Below are 20,009 nucleotides of genomic sequence, written 5' to 3'. Positions count from 1 at the left end.
AGGCATACATCTGAGTACATTTATAGGTTTTTATAGGCATAGGTTTCACAGCAAACTAATAACACACTAATGAAGCTTTACCCACCGACACACAATGGATATGCTAACCGAGATTACCAAGGCAGATCTTTACATTAGCAGCTCCTCTATCACATATTACACACACAAAAACATCAGTTTCCACGGATGATCAGATATGCGGATGCTAATTCAAAATTATTTTGAATTACTTGTGAAAAATAGAATGGGTACAAAAGATAAAAGGAGTAGATATGAGCCTAGAAATCATTGTATTTTGGGTTTCATTGTTTAGTTTTGGTAGAAATGTCTCGTGTTACAGCAACACAAGCTGTAAAGCGCAAGTCAGGCACTCTTCTCTTGAAGCATACTGGCATCTACAACACACAGTTTACAACTTCAGTAACAAGTGGCGTGATTTTAGGGATAAATAATTTATTGAGTATAATATGTATTCAGCATACAGTCTATGTACAGTAATGTAATGGAAAGCATGCACTGTTAGTATCAATAGTAAGAGCACTTAAGTCGCATGAGACTGTAAAGGGTGAAAATTAGAATGATGCCTTTCATATGGAGGGAGGGTGTGGGGTTAAATGTGTGGGAAGTGGAGTAATTATAAGGTGATTGTGATGTGGACAGCATTGAAGGTCTGGCTGTCCTCAAAGCACCTTTAGTCTGACTGCCATTTATGCCAGTAGTGGAAGAGAGAGGACTATAGAGTACTACTCATGATTGTTGTGACGTATAGATGCCACAAACAGGAAAAGGCACACGTGCGGAGATCCGGTGTTGAAAGAAAGCATTCACTGTCAGTGTAAAACAGATTTATACCATCCAGTTTAGGGCACTTACAGATGGGCATGTTGAGATAAGACCTTTAACATACTTGAATTCATCTGTCTACTGAATAACAACAGAACTCTTATTGATATAACTAAGTTTGTGAGAGATAGACATAAAAAACAAACACAAAAACATAATTCCAAATGGCTTCACATTTTAGACTTTCCCACATTAAAATGCATACAAATGAACAGTACTGACTGTCATGCAAACTGAAAATAAATACTTCCCTCTGATGTACCATTTCCTTTAGCATTCTCTGCCTTATAAACGCATCTCTTTCTCTTGACAACACTAGACCACAGGACTTAGTTCAAAACTTAGTTAGACTTAGCACTTAGTTCAAAACTCAGACCCACTTTATAGAGCCCCTGAAGTATCTCATGGTCTGGACTGATTCCATATGGCTTTGGCCGATGATAAAGAGCTTCTCTTTGGCAGAGGGCAGAGATGATGAACATCGCGATGATGATGATGTCTTAGTGGGAAATATTGCAGTCTAATATGGTGGAAAGTGCATGCAGAAAGACAGCGTGAGTACACTGCATCAGAACTGGTGCGTTGGTGATTTGAACAGACATGACGGACGGACTCGGCCTCGTCAGGCGTGGTAGAGGCGCACACGCTGCTCGATGGCAGCGCGGCACAGCGGGCACAACTGCAGGGCCTCGTTGCACTCGTAGCAGCAGCACACGTGCCCACAGGGCAGAAAGATCACCTGCGACTGGGGACGAGAAGAAGAGGAGAGGAGAAGAGAAGGGGAGAGGAGTGGGTGAGAGGAGAAGAGGAGGAGAGGAGTGGGTGAGAGAGGAGAAGAAGAGAGGAATGGGTGAGAGAGGAGAAGAGGAGAGGAGGAGAGGTGGGTGAGAGGAGGAGAAGATGAGAGAAGAGGAGGAGAGAAGTAGGTGAGAGAGGAGAGGAGGAGAGAAGTGGGTGAGAGGAGGAGAGAAGTGGGTGAGAGAGGAGAGGAGTAGAGAAGTGGGTGAGAGAAGAGAGGGTTACTCTGGGTCTGGGCCTTTTATGAACACCCCCACTGAACTGTGATCTACTACTGCTTTCCCCCACTTATAGACTAGCATTACAAAACAATAGCATGCAGCATGCCCAACATGTGAACAGAGAACTGCATGTTGTACCCTGTGCCACTCTCCTACATCTACTAATATGTCCTCGGATAATTAACGAAGGAGTTAAACAGCATCAATACATACTGTATGCAAGTACCATTCTACTCAGAAATGCCTGATAGAAAGCAGGGTTTTGCTGGGTGTCCTCAAACTCCATTTTATTGTACAACTACATCATCCTCTGACCTGAGCCCTGCGAAAGCACTTACCCCATGCTCCATGCACACCACACACTCCGAGCTGCTGGGGCTATCCGTGGGGGTGGGGGCCGAGGGGGTCAGGGGAGGGGTGGCCTCTGGAGAGGAGGCGCTGGGCTGGGACGGGCCAGCTACCTCCTCTGCCTCAGGCTCCGCCTCGGCCGCAAGGGCCACTGATGGGACAACAGAGAATCATTACTCACTGATGATGACGATGACGTTTGTGTATGAATGATGGTTCTCCTGGGGATCAATAAAGTCTCTATCTATCTATCTAAATGTCCTGGCTATATAGCCCTGCTTAATGCACCTCAAATTGAAATCAGTGATTATAGGATATTGTGTGTCAATATGTAAATATTTGTGCACATACTCACCCTTTGTTGGCATGGGGATGTGTGTCTTTGCCCAGTTTAGTAGAGCCTTTTGTATGCCCACCTCATTCACACCAATCTGTACAGACACACAAGCATTTCTGTTTTAAATATACAGTGCAAAGCTTCTGATTGCTCTGTTATGATCAGCGATAAGAAAAGGAATAAATCCCTCATGTAATGGAAGTAGCACACTGGCACAATTCCCTCTCTCTACTCCTCCCTCCCTCTCTGCCTACAGACACACCCAGAGGAACTGAAAGCAGCGTACTTTGCTGAGGTCACTGGTGGTCATGTGATTGAGAGCCTTGGACGTGACGCGGTGGTGAGCCAGGATGGGCAGGTAGTGCTCAGCAGAGAGCTTGGACAGCAGATCCACCAGATCCCGCTCCACGCCAGCCTCCTGTCACGCAGTCACGCACGCACACACAAGCATACATATGCATACACGCACACACACGCACACATAAACACACACACACACACACACGCACACACACGCACACACACACACACACACACGCACACACACACACACACACGCACACACACAGAGAGCACAGCAATCAATACACCTCATGAGCACAAAGCTCTTAATGTCATTACAGTAGCACTTACTATCAAGGGTTTAACAGAAATGGAAAATCTATTTACATCCACAAATAAATGTGATACTTAACCAAAAAAAAATATATATATATATCGATAATAAGTTTAAGTTTCATGTGAAGTATTCTTCAAAACCAGACTTCCACTTCCAAGCTCAATGATTAGGGTAATGACATTAGCCCTTGCACTGACCTGTATGGCCAGTGAGAGAGGACTGACCTGCATGGCCAGTAAGAGAGGACTGACCTGCATGGCCAGTAAGAGAGGACTGACCTGCATGGCCAGTGAGAGAGGCTTCGAGTCCAGGAGTCTCTGGTACTGGATCATCCAGTAGTTCTGCAGATTGGAATCACTCTTCCGTTCCAGCTCAATCTGCACAGAACACAAACAATTTATGAATATATTTACGATTTAAATATATTGTATGCAATTGTGCAACTGTCTGGCAATGTGACCTTGTCAATGTTTCCTCAAAACATTGGCCAAAACATGATTTTTGTGTTCCTGTGACTATAGGTTGGCTGGTCATCTTGAAAGACTCAAGGGCCAAGGTTATGTTCTATCTAGGCCTGTACAGTGTATTCTACCTTGTAAAGGGAAGGTAAATATCATTTAAATAAATATGTGTAATCCAGGGGGCAAACGTCGGGGTGATAGTCTCACCAGATTGTGCCGCAGCTCCTTCTCTCTCTGGTCCTTCTGCTTCAGAAGCATCTGCAGCATGTCCGACAGGGCTGTGCGCTGATCCGACATCACAAACTAACACACACACACACACACACACACACACACACACACACACACACACACACACACACACACACACACACACACACACACACACATTTCAAAATCATTTACAGTCAGTTCACATAAGTGCAGACTTCACTGTGCATATCCAGACCAACAGGCTAGCATCTCAGCTTTGGGCACCAATGGATTGGCATGGTCTGGCATGGGCTCCACATTTAGTAATGGATCACAATGAAACACATGAAGTGGCAAAAAAAAAAAAGGAATCGGTTTCATGCTAAGCAAAACATGGATGTCTCAAGATAAGGGGTGGTGATGACAACTGATCTGTTCTGATTTAACAATTCTAATTCATAGTTACAACTTCCATTTAGTATGACTGCTCATGTGATATTCAACTGCAAATACTCCCTATTATTAGTTCCAATCACACTGGTTCATGCATGCAGGAACACAGAGTACAATCTATTGGCCAAAGTCTTGACCTTGACCTCAAACCTTCACCCTCACACAGACAGCCAGACAGAAGGCCCCTATCACATACCTGCAGGTTCTCAGCATCCAGATCCCTCCTCTTTACCTCCAGATGTGTCAGCTGCATTAACTCTGCTTCTATTAGCTTAATCTAGAGACATGAGAGCATAGGGCAGCTTGATGAGGGGGCAACTCAATTCAGAAGAGGGGTAAGAAGAATAAAAAGGTAGAAGCACAATGGGGTCTGATCAGGATGAGTTACGTGGGCTGGACAGCAGCAGCAGCAGCAGCAGCAAACTACTGACTGATTGACCGGTTGACTGACTGATTGCCTTGGATTAGTGTGGTAAAGTAACTTAAAACGCTACTGAGCAATGACTCGTGAAGTGACTTGTTAATTTTCTTCTTTTTTTTTAATGACAAAATAAATGTCATTGATACTGAATAAACAGCAAGGGGATTAAGTCAGACAGCAGCTAACATGATGGTGTATAAAGATTACATAAAGATTATGCAATTGTATATATATATATATATATAATACAAATATAGTGACTAGAAAAGATTAGTGGTCAGTATGTGGCCAAATATTTTATCAACACAACTTTTAAAGCCTAAAGTATGACCACAGGTAGTGAAACGAGCACAGGCTCCACTTAACAACATGCAGATTTACTGCGTGGGCCATATATGAGCCAGTCCCAACAGACACCCTCTGGCTGCACACACTGAGGAGGAGCAACTAAGCACAGGCATGAGCCGACGGAGTTTACCTGATTACGAATATAACCGTGGACACTATCCTTCTGCAGCTGCAGGGCCTCAAAGGCAGCCTTCTGCATCTCCTCCTGTAGAGAGACACCAACCCACAGGGCAGCAATTCTCATGTATCATATATTATACATTTACAGTTGTTTTGCTGCATGTCAAGTCAAACTCATCTCATGACATATCCTTAACTCCTCTAGCTGTGTGTGTCTGTGTGTGTGTGTGTGTGTGTGTGTATCTGTGTGTGTGTGTTTGAATGTATGTTATACCTATCTGTGTGTGTGTGTTTGAATGTATGTTATACCTCCTGCAGTGTGTGTATCTGTGTGTGTGTGTTTGAATGTATGTTATACCTCCTGTGTGTGTGTGTGTGTGTGTGTGTGTGTGTGTGTGTGTGTGTGAATGTACAGTATGTATGTTCTACCTCCTGCAGGATTTCAGCAACGGCTTTAGATTTCTCCAGCTGCTGCAGCAATAAGACCTGCTCCAGCTTCCTGTCCTGATTCTCTATACTTCAGATGGCCACGGTGGAGAGTGGAGACACAGAAAGGGGTCATTACAGCGGTCACTACAGCAGGGAAATTGCAGGACTTAAATAGAACGTCCGTTTCTATACAATTTAGAGTCAGTTATCTATGCATGTATCTATACAAATGAATCCAGTAAAGAGCTGCATAGTACATTTAGCAGGTTTAGTAATGGGTGAGGAGAGTTGTTACATATTATATAAAACAGTAAGCTGTTGTTTTCTGTGCTGCCAAAGAGGGCTGTGTGCTGTCTAACCTCCGGTAGGCCGCAGTCACCAGGCTCTGTCTCCGGCCCTCATTGGCCTCCTGCAGCAGACGCATGGAGAAACTCTCAGACAGCATCTTCTGCATGGCCGCTACACACACGCACACACACACAGAGACACACACACACACACACACAGAGACACACACACACACACACAGAGGGGGGGGGGCAGAGAGAGATACAGCAAGTGTTAGGGAGTGTTCTTTAAAGAATGGCATCAATTTGTGACTAATTATGACTAAGGCACTCAAATGATTGGTAGCACTACTGGTGGGTCAACAGGTCAAGGGAAATGACCACCAAGGTGCTGTGGCTGAGCTCTGTATGGTCCTGTGTGTGGTTGTGTGAATGCTCTCTGCCCACAGGTGATGAGCTGTCATGGCATCAGATCACACCTACCTGCTACCTCTTTCTTCCGCAGCGAGTCAGCCTCATCTTGAGTCACAGCAGTGAGATGATCCACACGCATCCTGTGTGGGGAAGTGTGGTTAACCATCACATGGCCTGTTTATGTTTAAGACTAATACTAGTTTAGTAAAACCAACATAAAACACCATACACTGGCATGCTGCATAAAAACAACAACTTTCACAGAGGAAAACGTACATGTTGATGGTGTAAGTTCTCTATGTTAGAATTATGTGACTGACCACAACGTCATTCATCATGATAAGCTGCTTAACATCATAGAATTGCTTTCATACACACCTGTCCTCCTCCATGGCTTGTAGTATCTCAGCTGTCTTCAGTTGGCTGTGGGGTAAGATACATTAATAATAATGATATTAATGTGTTATATGTATTATTATCTAGTTACCGGTATTTATAATGAATTGTTATGAATTATAATGATTATATTGATATGATGAATTCTAATGAATATTAATCAATTAATTTTCTTTCAACATAACAGGACTCGCTAACCCTAACAAACTCGCTCGCTAACAAACACATACTAGCACATGGACATTCAATCAGATCACTGATCCACCAAACTCTAAGACCAACATTTTTTTAAGGCATGCAGTGCTCATTTAAATTAATGCCAGTATAGTGGTATGCTGACTTGGTCAAACGGCAGCCATTTTGAAAGCCTCATGACCCCTGGATCCCAACCTCCACCACCTCTACACCCCTCAGCCCTCCCCTCCTCACCGGGAGTTGTCCAGCAGCAAGCTGGTGATGCGGCCCATGACGTTTCTCTCGGTGTCGCGCACCCTCTGCAGAATGCGATGTCTCTCCACCTCCAGAGCCTGCTGCTGTTGGGACAGACCCCTGTCCACACGCTCCTGCTCCTGATGGAGGAAATCACAGGGCCGAGAGATAGAGAGAAAGAGAGAGGGAGAGAGAGAGAGAGAGAGAGAGGGAGAAGGAGGGAGAGAGCGAGAGGGAGAGAGAAAGTGAGAAAGAGAGAGAGAGAGAGAGAGAGAGATTCATATGAATTTCTGCTTGAGCGTTGCTGAATATTACAAAATAGTGCCACCAAAGATTGTTAAGGCGGAGCAAGATACTTCGTCGTAGTTCATGTCTATGGGCGCGAAATGGGGATCGAATCCTGTCTGCATAAAGAGGCGGTCGATGGCGTATTGATGGCGTAAGTTGCAACCGCCAACAGCAGCTGCAGAAATAACCGGCGACACCTGATATAAGGTTGATTTTCTCCAGACTGGATTGCTCAAAAAAAAAAAAAATGTACCTGAAATGTTCAGAAGGGTTTGAGGATCATGAAAATGTGCCCGAAATTCACATTCCTAACTCTATAGAACCAAGACCTTAGCATATGTGGTGAAATTCTGAGCTATGCCCATAGACTTCAATGGAGCAGTCGCTGCCTCTGCTCTGCATAAAGGGGGATTTTGACCGCCCCCCCTCGTGCGATCCGGGTTCCCGGAAGTGGCTCCTGATGAAATATCTTGCTCCGCCTTAACAATCTTTGGTACCACTAGGACCAGCAGATCGCTCTCCTGCTGCCTCTGGCTGAAGCGTGTGTGTGATCAGGCTGCTGTGGTAAAGTCTGTGTTCAAGGTCACCTCTCTGACACACATTAGGACATTGTCCTTGTTGGAGTTCTTGATGTGGATGAGATGGGCCTGTTCCCTCTGCTTCGCCTCCAGCTCCTGCTCAAACAGCAGCTTCTCCTGCTGCTTCTGCTCCTAGGAGACACACACACACACACACACACACACACACACACACACACACACACACACACACACAAATGCACATGTACTACCTGCAGTGTGCACAGATAATACCCAACTGATAACAATGCCATATTATGATGTAAAGACAGAGGTGTTACCTTTCTCTTCTCATACCCCATGAAATTATCCTGCAGATGAAAGAAAAGAAGAAAAAAATCTCAAAATATTGAAAATAAATGTGGGCACCAGATGGCAAGTACGGTCTCTCTCTCTCTCTCTCTCTCTCTCTCTCTCTCTTTCTCTCTCACACACACACACACACACACACACACACACACACACACACAATGTGCTGAGTTCACAGGCCTACTCCATACCTGCCAGACCAAGTCAGTCTCATCGACACAGTTAGTCTCCATGGCTGTCCTATCTGGCTCTGGGGCATTCTGGCACTCTGAGGGTGGACAGTACTCCAGGCCCAGCTCTGCGAGATCACAAAAACCACAACAACAACATAAACCAAACAATAAACACACGGCACACAACAGAGCACCGCAAACACCGTGCTGAACAGCCGAGTGGCTCAGTGTAAATGGTAAGAGCCACATCAATATGATCACATGATGTTTTCAGTGGACTGCGCTAGTCATGGTACCCACCAGCACACAGGAACCTCTGGATGGCCTCAGTGCCAGCAGCACACACAGAGGAATGAGGGTAGGTCATCAGAGACGTGTCCAGCATCAAGCACTACCGCGAGGGGCAAAAACACACACACATAAATAGACACATACATGAAATGCTAATCCAAGCCAAAACCTCAAACCGCACTTATTTACATATATACATAACATCATATACTAGCAGTCCCACATCAGCACTGTGAGAGCAGGCCATCTGATTAGTGTACTAAATGTGACTGTGCCTGTGAGTATCAATCTGTGAAATCTATGTTAGTTTTTCATACAGCTTTGTTAACTGCAGAACCCACTGCTTTAGGATGACCTGCAGAACAACATCAATGACAAACATCATTTTAACACACACACACACACCTCCAAGCAGCGAGCATGGGCCAAGTACTGGGGCAGCTCCCTGATATTATTCTCACTTAGGTCCAGAGTTCTCAGGCTCCTCATGTGCCCCACCACAGCAGGCAGCTCAGGCAGACAGTTCCCTACAGAGAGGTAGAGCATGGAGTAGATTACCCTCATCTACTTTACACTCAACATAAAATCTCAGACATATCTCCATTTAACTTAACGTGGCTTACTGCACTCACACACACTGTTCACACAGAGGTTCTTAAACATTTTCATAAGATTGTGTAGAAACTACACTGTTATGTCATCCAAACATTTACCTTTCAGATTGAGAGTTTTTAAACTGCAAAGATCTCCAATGGATTTTGGTAGTCCTTTAAGAATATTCTTCTCTACATTCAGCACCTATAGAAACACACAAATACACAGATCCATTCAGTGGACAGCTCAGTGTACCATATATTTCATTTGTTCTTTCCGAAATGATACATAAACTTGTGTTGAAATGGAGAACTTGCCTGGAGTGATGTCAACAGGCCAATGTCATCAGGGAGAGAGGCCAGCTTGTTATTGTGAATATCTAAAACCTGAAACGCAGAAGAGTGCATATGAGAGGATGAGTGTGTCCAATGGGAGAGTACAATGAGGATCATTTGATTATCGCTTTGTACAGACAGCACTGTATCTCTTACCCTCAGTGTTAAGAGGGAGATGACTGAACAGCCTTTTGGGATGAAAGACTTCAGCTCATTGTCACTGAGTATGAGGGCCTGCCAAGAGAATCAGGAAGGCATTTCATTTGGTACATACATAGAGATAAAATGTAATAACAATATCACTACCATATCATTACTATCATGACATAGGGGGTATGATGAAGATTGCATGATGGTATGATGAATATTGTCACATATATTATTCACATTAAATAATTTATACTATACATCCACTCAAATAACATCTGGACCATTTGTTTTTAGTAAGACATGCTCCTTCCATCTGTCTCCAGGTTTACCTTCTTCTGCAGCACTTTACAGATAGAGAGAGCACAGGAGGGAACCTGAGAAGGCAAATTCCCACAGATTCAACACAGCGGTAAAACTCCAGGTTCACAAACAGAGTGTCTCCGGGATTATAATGATTTACAATGTTTATTGCAATAATAATGATGATTTACAATGATAGTCATATTTCTGGTGTAATCAAGCAATTTGTTTAAAATTGAGGATGTAGAAGATTTGGGAATTTGTTTCATTTACCTCACTCAGCTCACAGGATGAAATGTCCAGGACATCATCAGCTCCTGCCTCTTTAGACTGGAGAGAAGGGGGATTTAATGATTTACAAATCATGTCAGCAACAACATTCGCCCTGCGGTCTTCTGTGGTTACTGTATGACTTCTCCACATTATACATCAGTGACACATACAAACACTGCTATAACAGTGCAGATATGGACTAACTAACACACACACACACAAAAAACCTACAAGACAAACTCACCAAGCACAGCTGATACTCCAGGCGCCTCTTGGCATCTTCACTTGGCTTCCTCTTCCTAAAGAAAAGTGGCATGGTTCAGACAGTAGTGCCACCTGACTGTCCTGCCGGCCTTGAGGGTGGTTGTGAGGTGGCCTTGGCACTATCTGTGAGTCCGCACCATAGAACAATCACACACCTTCTGCCAATTCCAAGTCAGTCTGCCAATCAAAGTATCTGGTTAGAGAAAATTAGGATTAATTAAAAGGGGGTAATCTGGATTGTAGACACACTAGACAGACTGGTTTGACCAAAATGATACAGGTCCATGCAGTTCCAATTTTGTTTTCATAACCTTATGTCCTTCAGTATATCTAGCTATGTCTAAATATTGTCATGCCAGTTAACTTACTTTTTAGTAAGTCAATGTATCCAGTCAATGTAGTCAATGTATCCACAAGAGGCTGTCAAACATGAAAATAACACCATCAGGCTGAATGTAGTTTAATGGCTAGCTGTTTACTGGAAAGGTGAATCAGAATATGCCACAATTAACCTAACGTAACGGTAAGACTGGTGGAAAAGCGATAGAAAATTATGTTAAAATACTTTATAGACATTTGACTAAATATCGCTCCTGTCATGAAATTGCGTTCGGTTAACTGTTAACAAATGTAACGTTACTTACACATCAGGCTAGAAGAAGGAATGACCACCTGGTTTGTTTGTGTACAACCAGAGGGTTAAGGATCTTTGGTCCAACGCTTAGATAACGTTACCAGTTTCTTACCTTTTGTAGCTGTGAAATTTCGGTTTAGACGTGGTAAAGTGTGGTAAAGTTACTGTAGATCTTCAATGTGTCGACAAGTTAAGTATTCGGTATTCTTATATCTACATAGATATATTGACGAAATCGTAGTCATCTGTGTTTCATTATTTATTTTTAGAGAATGTTCCTTCCTAGTGACGTTTAGACGGAAGTAAGTTAAAACGTGACATGTTAAGATCTCGCGTTATCACCAACTGTATAAAAGACCACGATACTTGGAAACGGTCTCTTCTTTTTCACTTTGCGGTGAAGGTGCAACAGTAATCGGTCGTCCCGAATCCGGGTTCATCCGACACCCTCACCTTTTCAAGCAGAACTGAGCTCATCTTAAGCTACATCATGCCTCCCAAGTTCGATCCCAATGAGGTTAAAGTTGGTACGTTTACTGAAGTGTCTACCACATTGGAAAGTCAGCGACTGGGCGTCTCATGAGGGCAGGCTTTGAGGCCTATTTGGCTAACTTAGGTAACGTTAGCAGGGTTAACGTTACTGAAACCTCCGCATGTAGTGTGCATTTTGTGGTATGTGGTATTTTTTAAAAGTGATTTAAGGAATCAAGGTAAGTTTTATAAAACAGAAAGGTGATCGAGGAGTCAGGTGTGTCAAACGGAAGGGATTTGGTAACTTATAGCAGCTACCGCTGTGTCCGATGTTGCCATGCGGAACGGAAAACGCGTGCAGATGTTAACGTTAGCTTGATCAACTTCAACGATTCAGGTCACCGAGCTATCTTCGAAGGTATATTTTGTGGATGTTGCATGGTTAAGTTACTATAGTGTCAGGAATCAATGAATACGTGTTTGCAGTGGTGTCCACGTGCATAGCTTCAATGGCTAACAGTATCACCACGGTAAATTGGCGCCTGCGCAGTTGTAGCGTAATTGCGTTTACGTCAAAAACTTAGATTTTGTGGTTGAGCGACTAGCGCATGATAAACACCACTTGCTCTTCTAGAGTAATATAAAATCGTGCATTTACATAGGGACTGAGCTTAGGTTTTGTTGCTGTGTACTGGTTGGATGCGGTCATGTTGCCAGATACACATTTACTAGCTTGATTGTAACGAACTGGAGGTGTAACCTAAATCGTATGTATCAAGGATTCCACTTGATGCAGCCTTGAGTGCACTTACCTATAAGATGGATGTCAGTTTACCAACATAAAAATGCGAGGGGTGGGAATGGCAGATCTTGGTAGTGTAGATATGTGTGCTCTGACGCTGGAATCATTGTACCAATCATTCAAGTACCAACCAGATCTTCCAACGTACCTGCTCGTTTTGGCTCTTCATTGTTCATCTTAGGGACTGATTAATGCAATAAAGTCTGAACTTGCAGGGAGTGGTAGTTGGCAGAAGAACAACAACTGTTTGAAACTAGCCTTCAGCATTCTGTACTTTTTCACAGCTATGTATGCAACACTTGTGTAGTTAGAAACTTCTATCATGGAGTGTGGAGACGGACTGTATTCTCAGTCTTTCAGAATTGTTTTGTGCCACTGCTGGAGATTTCTTGAAGTGTTGTAAATGACACAAGGGTGCCTTGTAGAAAAGGTGTCTTTAGGTTATATTATTTAACCCATCACTTAGATATTCTGGAAAATAATGTTTCCATACACCCATAATTAATCTTCCAATAAATGTGTTGCATGTTTTGTGTGTGATATGTATAATGACTTGGTTATTGTAAAATAATTAAAGTAATGTTCTCCATTGTCTTGCAGTATACATGAGGTGCACAGGAGGAGAAGTTGGTGCAACCTCCTCTTTGGCTCCCAAGATTGGTCCTCTGGGTCTGGTAAGTAGCAGTTTTAACCAAAACTTGCATGTCTATTCTCAGCCTCCCGCCACTGTGCCTGTCTTGCTATGACTGAGCTTAGTCCAGTGGAGGCTAATAGAGACCCAGCTCTAGGAAGCAGTGCTACCCAATCAAATGGCTAACTCTGTGCCGAAAGATCTGGAACAAGACAGATTCATGTTTAGCTGTAGTTTCAGTGTTGCTGTCTGGAAAATTGCCATAATGGTATCCTTGTAACAGTTAATGGGTGGAGAGTGATTTATTTGAAATGGGAGACTAATTTGTTGTTTGCCTACAGTCTCCCAAGAAGGTTGGTGACGACATTGCCAAGGCCACAGGCGACTGGAAGGGTCTGAGAATCACCGTGAAGCTGACTATCCAGAACAGACAGGCAGCTGTAAGTATTCAGTGGTATTCACACTTCCACAGTGAAGGATTATCCTAATGACAATACTAGCCTTGGTGTAAATTCCCAATTTTTCTGTTTCTGCAGATTGAAGTCGTGCCCTCCGCCTCTGCTCTCATCATCAAGGCTCTGAAAGAGCCTCCTCGTGACAGAAAGAAGGTGAAGAATGGTAAGTCATCCTATCGTTTCTGGGAGTGGGCAGCCTCCCGCCACTGTGCCTGTCTTACTATGACTGAGCTTAGTCCAGTGGAGGCTAATAGAGACCCAGCTCTAGGAAGCAGTGCTACCCAATCAAATGGTTAACTCTGTGCCGAAAGATCTGGAACAAATGATGATGCTAGTCCCATTCAGTCTGTCCAGACTTTTTTATTGTGAATATTTACACATGAATTAATTTTAACGGACTGAAATGTTGCCAAGTAGGCTATAGCCTTGAAGTTTGAAAAGTTATTCAGATAAACTTTTAATATATACATACCTTTTTTTGTCTGATCTTAAATTGTGATCCTCCTTACTCATTTCAGTCAAGCACAGTGGCAGCGTGGCCCTTGAAGAGATTGTCAACATTGCCCGTGTCATGAGGCACCGCTCCATTGCCAGAGAGTTGTCTGGTGAGTTTCCATTTCATGTGCATTTCATTTTGGGCACTGCACCCTGCCGTAATGTATTTTGTTGCAGTATGAAGCAGAAATGTTCTCAGCCTCCCGCCACTGTGCCTGTCTTGCTATGACTGAGCTTAGTCCAGTGGAGGCTAATAGAGACCCAGCTCTAGGAAGCAGTGCTACCCAAACAAATGGCTAACTCTGTGCCGAAAGATCTGGAACAAAAAAAACTGCATGAACCATGTTGAAAGGGTTATTTGTAACCTATTAATGTTTTAGCTAATAAGTGTAGTAGAAAATTATACTTTTTTTTGTGGTTGTCAGGAACCGTCAAAGAGATCCTGGGAACAGCTCAGTCTGTTGGTTGCACCATCGATGGCCGCCATCCCCATGATGTCATTGATGACATTAATGCCGGAAAAGTTGAAATCGCCTCTGTAAGTGTTCAATTAGTATTTTATATATACTGTGTATGCTGTGGTGTTGCTCAATGATGCTAATGTCTGCCCTTTCTGTCTTCCAGGAGTAAAATCACGAGTGGAGAAGTAAATAAATTTGTTACAAAAATGTATTACCCGCCTGGTCTTTTGCTCACAGACAAATTACACCATAAGCAATTTTGTCATTGTAGATCACATGAGCAGTTTGTTTTACTCAGTGTTTGGGTATTTAAATCTGACTTCACCTCACTTGAAAAAAAGGCCTTTGTATTACCATGGCAGATGGAGGCAGTTGTCACAAGTGTATCCAAATCACATTTACATTTGATATAGCAGACACTTGTCCACAGTGACTTGTGAACTATATTACAAGGGATTACATTGTCCCTTGAGCAATTTGGGGTTAAGTGCCTTGCTCAAGGGCACAATAGTGAAAGCTGGGAATTTAACCCATGTATTTCAGGCTTCTGCCTAGTCATAATCTAGCTCCTTTTGTGTTGTGGCTAATTGTATCCTTGTTTCTCTGTCTGGTCCGTGTATAGAAAATCCAAATGTCAATTTTTCCAGACTCGTCCTTAAATATCCAGTGAAACAGTTTTACAAAACAACTTTTAATATAAAAAGTACAAATTGTTTTAACTTAACCAGAAAGGTTGGCATTTAATGTGCCTCTACCACAGTTGGACACAATGCCCTACAAAAGGCTCCTCAAATTTGGTACCCTGAGAAGTGTTTATGCTGTTGGATGTAGTACTTCTTAGGGACCATACACACACAAGTGTAGATCCTCTACAAAGTGTAGAAACAAACATTAAGCCACCAACTTAACATGTACTGTCTTAACTTCGCAGATTGCTTTCAAAAGCATTCCTAAACTACATATCCCACTGTGGCACAGATTGTACAAACAAAACCCTCTTGCTGCACCATATAGACCACAGGCTCATTAGGCAACTAACAGTTCACATCAAGGCCCTCAAAAACCAGGGCACTTCCACTGGGTGGTGAAGAAGCAGGTGGTCTTCAGTTTTCAACCTCTTCATCTTCAACCTCATTCTCTGCCTCCGCCTCCTCATCCATATGTTCTTCCTCTTCCTCCTCTTCATCTTTATTCTTGTCGTTCTCTTCCACATCACTCTTTTTCTCTTTGTCTTTCTTCTTCTGTTCAGAGGCCTCCTTTTTACCTTTCTGCCCCTTTTTGTAAGCTGTGAAACACATGCAAGCAGGGTTAGGCAAGTTAAGTCAAGTAACTAAAACATAAATAAGAGTTCATGTGGGCCAACAGAACCAAGATGGATGAGGGTATCGAATCCTGGTAACAACAATACTGAGGAAATATATATGTTTGAATAAAGGCATTTGCGAAATTAATCACTAGATAAATGTTATGTTTTGAATTACAGACTAATCTATCAGAAATAAGCCTACTGCAACATCTGAAGTGTTAGCAAAGATTAAATCATTAGGACACCAATTACCTTCCAGAGCTTCGCGGAGGGGTTGCATGAACCGCTCAAATTCCATCTCTTCCATAGCGGACATCACATCCCCAGCATTCAGGGTCTTCCGTTTAGCCTTCATCGCAAAGTTGTTAGCACTGACAGACCACAATAGGGATATTAGAATCGCTTTACATGATACTGTTGACAAAGCCAGTTGCCCTTTTGAAGTATTCCGTTTCAGATACACACAAAAACTGTTTTTACTTGTTCTTACCATGATGTAGCGTACAACACAAAAACACTGGCCGCCTGGGAGATGGCTCTCCTTGCTTCCTTAGATACGTTTACGCCATCTGGCAGCTTCACGAAACAAAAATTGACAGAATCCTGTTATCAGACTGCCATGTCACCACAACAACCATACCATTAGCTAGAACTCTACAAGTTAGCAAAATAAGCGCATAGCTTTCACCGTCGGTAGCGAATCTACTAACGTTGTTTATTATACACCATCAAGTCATTGAAAATAATGTAAAACACCCGGATGAGGGAAAACTTCCGAAGCAAAATATCGTGACGATAACAAGTAAACTTACTGCTTCTTTAATGATACGTGTGATGACAGCGTTGGGCAGGTTAAGATCTTCGGGTCTTTCTGCCATCTCTGCAGAAGACTTCTGTATTTAACTCTAAATTGACTAACTTTAATAAGCAATGAAACACTCTTTCGGTTATTCGTATTTTAAGAGCTCTAGCTTCTATCCTACGATTATATCCTGTGAGGACAGAGGAATTAGGTTATACTAGCAGCTTGTCTTCAGTTAGCTAGCAAGCTAACCCGGCTAGCTAACGACCCCGGTTAAGAAGTTGATTACAACAAACTGTGCGTTTTCACATTCACATTTGCAGTAGTAGTAAAATACTGTAAGATTCCTGACACAATCTTACACTAAACGCAAATGTAAGAAATATATTATCCTTCCTTTCAAGCTTTTAAATTACCCGACCTCAAGACAGCGGTGAAGAAGAGAACTTTCTTTGAGAATAGAAGCGCGCTCGAACATTACAAACCATGTGGTTGTCCTTTGACCTTACAACTTTGACCCCCCGTAAATTAGTACTAATTTAATTGTAACTTGCTTGCACATGCCTACAGTGTAGTTTAATGTAAATGAAGCATGATAAATTAAAACAAATGTATGTAAATGTATGAATAAGTAGCCTACGCATTCGCAGTACGGCAGATACAATAATAGCCTTAGCCTATAATATGATCAAAGTAGGTTATGTATGAAATGTGCATATTATGGTAAGCTGCTATTTAGACTATAAAAGATAATATTTTAGTAGCTTAATGAGGTCAAAATACATCATGATATAAGCTAGTCAAATATTATGGTTTATTTTGATCTATTTCCCTCTATTATTATGAAGTGATCCAAACTCTGAGTGAGTCAGCAAGTTTAAAAAATGTGTCCAATCCACCCCACTTTTCTATGACACAGAGAGCACCAGAGGACATAACACAAATAACTATGTGATATTTTGCTTAAAAAAATAATAAATTAAAAAACCTCTTTTGGACATCAAGTCATATAAAGGGAATGCAAGTCAAAGCTTTTTTCCTCTCTTTTTCTCTATTATATTCTATTTTCTCTGGCAAAAAAAGTAGTTGTGAATGTATTCATGGCCTCGCCTCCTAGTAGGCTACTGAACTTCAAAAGCAGCATTATCCTCTGGTTCTGCCATCAACCAGTAACAATTCAGTGCATGACTTATAACTTTGCGCACCACTACACTTGTTTGTGGCCTCTCTCCCATAACAATTTTCCTGTGGAATTTTCTCATGAAGTCCCATCTGTGTGTTTCTATAAATGGCAACAGTGAGGCGTTGTGCTCTTCACACTCCAGTGGCACCCTTTATTATTTCAATTACAGCTTGATTGCGGTTAATGGCAAAGTATTTTCGTGACTTTCCTAACAGTGAGCCGCTTTTGCACGTAGACCATCATGCAGAGGTCTAAGACTGTTTCATGCATTGATGTGGTTGGCAATCAATGCATTATTTCAGTTTTGTTGTTGCATTTCTTTTTGTTTTTTAGGGATTATGGAAGAAAGAAAGATTGTGCAGCACATCTCAATGGGCCTAATAATTTGTTATCCTCCTTATGTTACTATCTTGATATAGCTATTCGATATCTTAGCATGTTTAGTCAAGAATCTTCATCAATTAATACAGACTAACTATAATTTGCTATCTGCTGACTAAAGTGTCCAACTGTATTGGTCATTTTCTGAAGACATGGTTGCTTTGACAACACCAGGTGTCACTGCCTCCTCTTGAGTTGGAGGCCACGCAAATGATATTATTCACTCAAAATCATTGTGGCTTCAAGTCAGTATGTCTCTTACAATGTCGTGTGTGTGTGTGTGTGTGTGTGTGTGTGTGTGTGTGTGTGTGTCATGGTTGTGGTTATGGTTATGGGATTTGGCAGACATCCCAATGATCCCAGCATGATAACTATACTGTGTTTTGTGTTTTATGTTATATGTGTCCCTTCTGCTCAGAGGGAATTTGGGTGGAGTAAATGCGTATTTTCCAAAGCGTACTCCCCAAATTAAAGCACTGTAAAAAAAAAAGATTAATTGTCTTTTTATGTCTTTGCTGAAATAAAAAATGCATGTGTACTATATTTATGCTATTAGTCTTTTTTTAGTGTTTCCATGTTGTCCCATAATGAAATCATGCTAAATACACTTGTTTGCAGTTTATTGATACTCATATTGTGTGTTACGTAGACATAGACGTAGAAAACGTCTTATTAGTTGGGAAAGTCTGTATGTAATAAACACAAGTTAGTGATATGTAGTTGTTATTAGATACGTTGTACACTCTCATGTGGTTGCATGAATCATTGTTTTCAATAATATAGCCTATCTATATTTTTGACTATGAAGTAAGGATACCATTCTGTTATTAGTCATTTGCTTTGTACCTCAATCACATTTTATTCAAATAAGGCATGTATTGCTCCTCTTCTCACAAATTCTGCCATAGTTGAAGTGAATAAGCTTCATGCATCAAGTGAAGTCTTGGGTTAATGCAAAATGGATACAAATTTAGGCTTACACGTAGAAGTCACAAAACAATGACAGTGAAATGCTGTTGTAAGTGTATTCATAAATGAATATGTATTGTCATGACAAGGGGGACTAACTACTGGCTTGCGATTGATGCTGAAACTTTCATTATAGACCCTTTCAAGAGAGTTGCATTATCAGCATCATAGTTGGCCCCACAAGACTTCCTTTTTAACATTCCATATGTTATCTTAATGCAGAGGAAGTAGATTGGGAACCAAATAGAATGTTCAAGCATTGTTTTTGTTTTTATTGTTGAAAGGGTCTTTAAGGCAGCAGCTGTTCTCTGTGGAGGGCATCAGCCCGACTTGAGTCTCTCAGCTGTCTGGTGAATATGGAAGAAAGGAACGAAAAACATTTAATCACTCCTGCATCTCACAGCACGTGCCCAGCTGCTTGGCACCGCCGTCAACTTGAGCTTTCATCAAGACCACAATTCCGCACTGGGTAGAGTTTCCAGTAAAACATGAGCGGCAAAGTCCTGCAGCAAAGGCTGGCATATTTTGTTTTAATTCACCCCCCTCCCCACCCCTTTAGTGGCTGCTACTGGGCAGATGAAGTAAACTTTTCCCTCCTCAGCCCACACCAGAAGCACCCACAGCAAACCACTGAGGCGAGCCCCTTCTCTCCCAAGCGCTGCCAGCAAACTGTTAATTTCTGTGTAACACCAATAATCCACGACGTACTCCTGTGATGTGTCTTAGAACCAAGGGAGGGAGCGTCTGT

At 42.3% G+C, this 20,009-nt stretch overlaps 3 protein-coding genes and 3 non-coding genes across 10 annotated transcripts; 4 read left to right on the top strand and 2 right to left on the bottom strand.

The window, feature by feature from the left end:
* Nucleotides 1-432: 432 nt before the first annotated feature.
* lrsam1 (leucine rich repeat and sterile alpha motif containing 1) lies at nt 433-11,598 on the bottom strand. Of its 4 annotated transcripts, none has more exons than XM_048258474.1 (26): nt 11,418-11,598; nt 11,040-11,091; nt 10,652-10,864; nt 10,408-10,464; nt 10,164-10,208; nt 9,841-9,918; nt 9,667-9,735; nt 9,469-9,553; nt 9,161-9,282; nt 8,765-8,855; nt 8,483-8,589; nt 8,264-8,293; nt 7,992-8,114; nt 7,117-7,256; nt 6,670-6,714; nt 6,361-6,431; nt 5,950-6,049; nt 5,591-5,678; nt 5,172-5,246; nt 4,469-4,549; nt 3,835-3,930; nt 3,445-3,543; nt 2,834-2,965; nt 2,566-2,641; nt 2,201-2,361; nt 433-1,588 (listed from the first exon to the last, which is right to left on the bottom strand). In XM_048258474.1, exons 3-26 carry the CDS (start codon nt 10,721-10,723, stop codon nt 1,466-1,468), a joined length of 2,166 nt encoding a protein of 721 aa, XP_048114431.1. In that variant the 5' UTR covers nt 10,724-10,864; nt 11,040-11,091; nt 11,418-11,598; the 3' UTR covers nt 433-1,465. The 4 variants fall into 4 exon arrangements, with proteins under 4 accessions (XP_048114431.1, XP_048114432.1, XP_048114433.1 ...); XM_048258475.1 differs by having other exon boundaries at nt 10,652-10,848; XM_048258476.1 differs by lacking the exon at nt 11,040-11,091.
* A 76-nt stretch (nt 11,599-11,674) lies between these two features.
* rpl12 (ribosomal protein L12) lies at nt 11,675-14,831 on the top strand. 2 transcript variants are annotated; one of them, XM_048258478.1, is made up of 7 exons: nt 11,675-11,832; nt 13,179-13,252; nt 13,551-13,649; nt 13,746-13,827; nt 14,183-14,269; nt 14,585-14,697; nt 14,784-14,831. In XM_048258478.1, exons 1-7 carry the CDS (start codon nt 11,796-11,798, stop codon nt 14,787-14,789), a joined length of 498 nt encoding a protein of 165 aa, XP_048114435.1. In that variant the 5' UTR covers nt 11,675-11,795; the 3' UTR covers nt 14,790-14,831. The 2 variants fall into 2 exon arrangements, with proteins under 2 accessions (XP_048114435.1, XP_048114437.1); XM_048258480.1 differs by having other exon boundaries at nt 11,794-11,921.
* Nucleotides 13,298-13,422, top strand: LOC125305310. Its single transcript, XR_007195402.1, has one exon. It is a non-coding gene; the product is annotated as a small nucleolar RNA SNORA65 (small nucleolar RNA).
* Nucleotides 13,864-13,988, top strand: LOC125305307. Its single transcript, XR_007195400.1, has one exon. It is a non-coding gene; the product is annotated as a small nucleolar RNA SNORA65 (small nucleolar RNA).
* Nucleotides 14,362-14,486, top strand: LOC125305308. The gene has a single exon (XR_007195401.1). It is a non-coding gene; the product is annotated as a small nucleolar RNA SNORA65 (small nucleolar RNA).
* Nucleotides 14,832-15,295: 464 nt separating the features above from the next.
* Nucleotides 15,296-17,217, bottom strand: pole3 (polymerase (DNA directed), epsilon 3 (p17 subunit)). The gene is made up of 4 exons (XM_048258481.1): nt 16,739-17,217; nt 16,417-16,502; nt 16,179-16,297; nt 15,296-15,905 (listed from the first exon to the last, which is right to left on the bottom strand). The coding sequence occupies exons 1-4, from the start codon at nt 16,802-16,804 to the stop codon at nt 15,724-15,726; spliced, it is 453 nt and encodes a 150-aa protein (XP_048114438.1). The 5' UTR covers nt 16,805-17,217; the 3' UTR covers nt 15,296-15,723.
* Nucleotides 17,218-20,009: the final 2,792 nt, after the last annotated feature.

The sequence above is a fragment of the Alosa alosa genome, chromosome 12, assembly GCF_017589495.1.
Source record: "Alosa alosa isolate M-15738 ecotype Scorff River chromosome 12, AALO_Geno_1.1, whole genome shotgun sequence".
Taxonomy (NCBI): domain Eukaryota; kingdom Metazoa; phylum Chordata; class Actinopteri; order Clupeiformes; family Clupeidae; genus Alosa; species Alosa alosa.
Note: the sequence above shows the minus strand (reverse complement) of the source record. Positions and strands in the feature narration are given on the sequence as shown.

Excerpts from the sequence above, each read along its gene's own strand:
- lrsam1 (XM_048258474.1), bottom strand. The coding sequence starts at position 10,723 with ATGCCACTTTTCTTTAGGAAGAGGAAGCCAAGTGAAGATGCCAAGAGG. Across the intron at positions 8,115-8,263 it reads TGGGGTATGAGAAGAGAAAG|GAGCAGAAGCAGCAGGAGAA; the intron begins GTAACACCTCTG and ends TGTGTCTCCTAG. Across the intron at positions 6,432-6,669 it reads CAAGCCATGGAGGAGGACAG|GATGCGTGTGGATCATCTCA; the intron begins GTGTGTATGAAA and ends TTCCCCACACAG.
- rpl12 (XM_048258478.1), top strand. The coding sequence starts at position 11,796 with ATGCCTCCCAAGTTCGATCCCAATGAGGTTAAAGTTG. Across the intron at positions 11,833-13,178 it reads TCCCAATGAGGTTAAAGTTG|TATACATGAGGTGCACAGGA; the intron begins GTACGTTTACTG and ends ATTGTCTTGCAG. Across the intron at positions 13,828-14,182 it reads CAGAAAGAAGGTGAAGAATG|TCAAGCACAGTGGCAGCGTG; the intron begins GTAAGTCATCCT and ends TACTCATTTCAG.
- pole3 (XM_048258481.1), bottom strand. The coding sequence starts at position 16,804 with ATGGCAGAAAGACCCGAAGATCTTAACCTGCCCAACGCTGTCATCACA. Across the intron at positions 16,503-16,738 it reads CACGTATCATTAAAGAAGCA|CTGCCAGATGGCGTAAACGT; the intron begins GTAAGTTTACTT and ends TGTTTCGTGAAG. Across the intron at positions 16,298-16,416 it reads GTGTTGTACGCTACATCATG|TGCTAACAACTTTGCGATGA; the intron begins GTAAGAACAAGT and ends GTGGTCTGTCAG.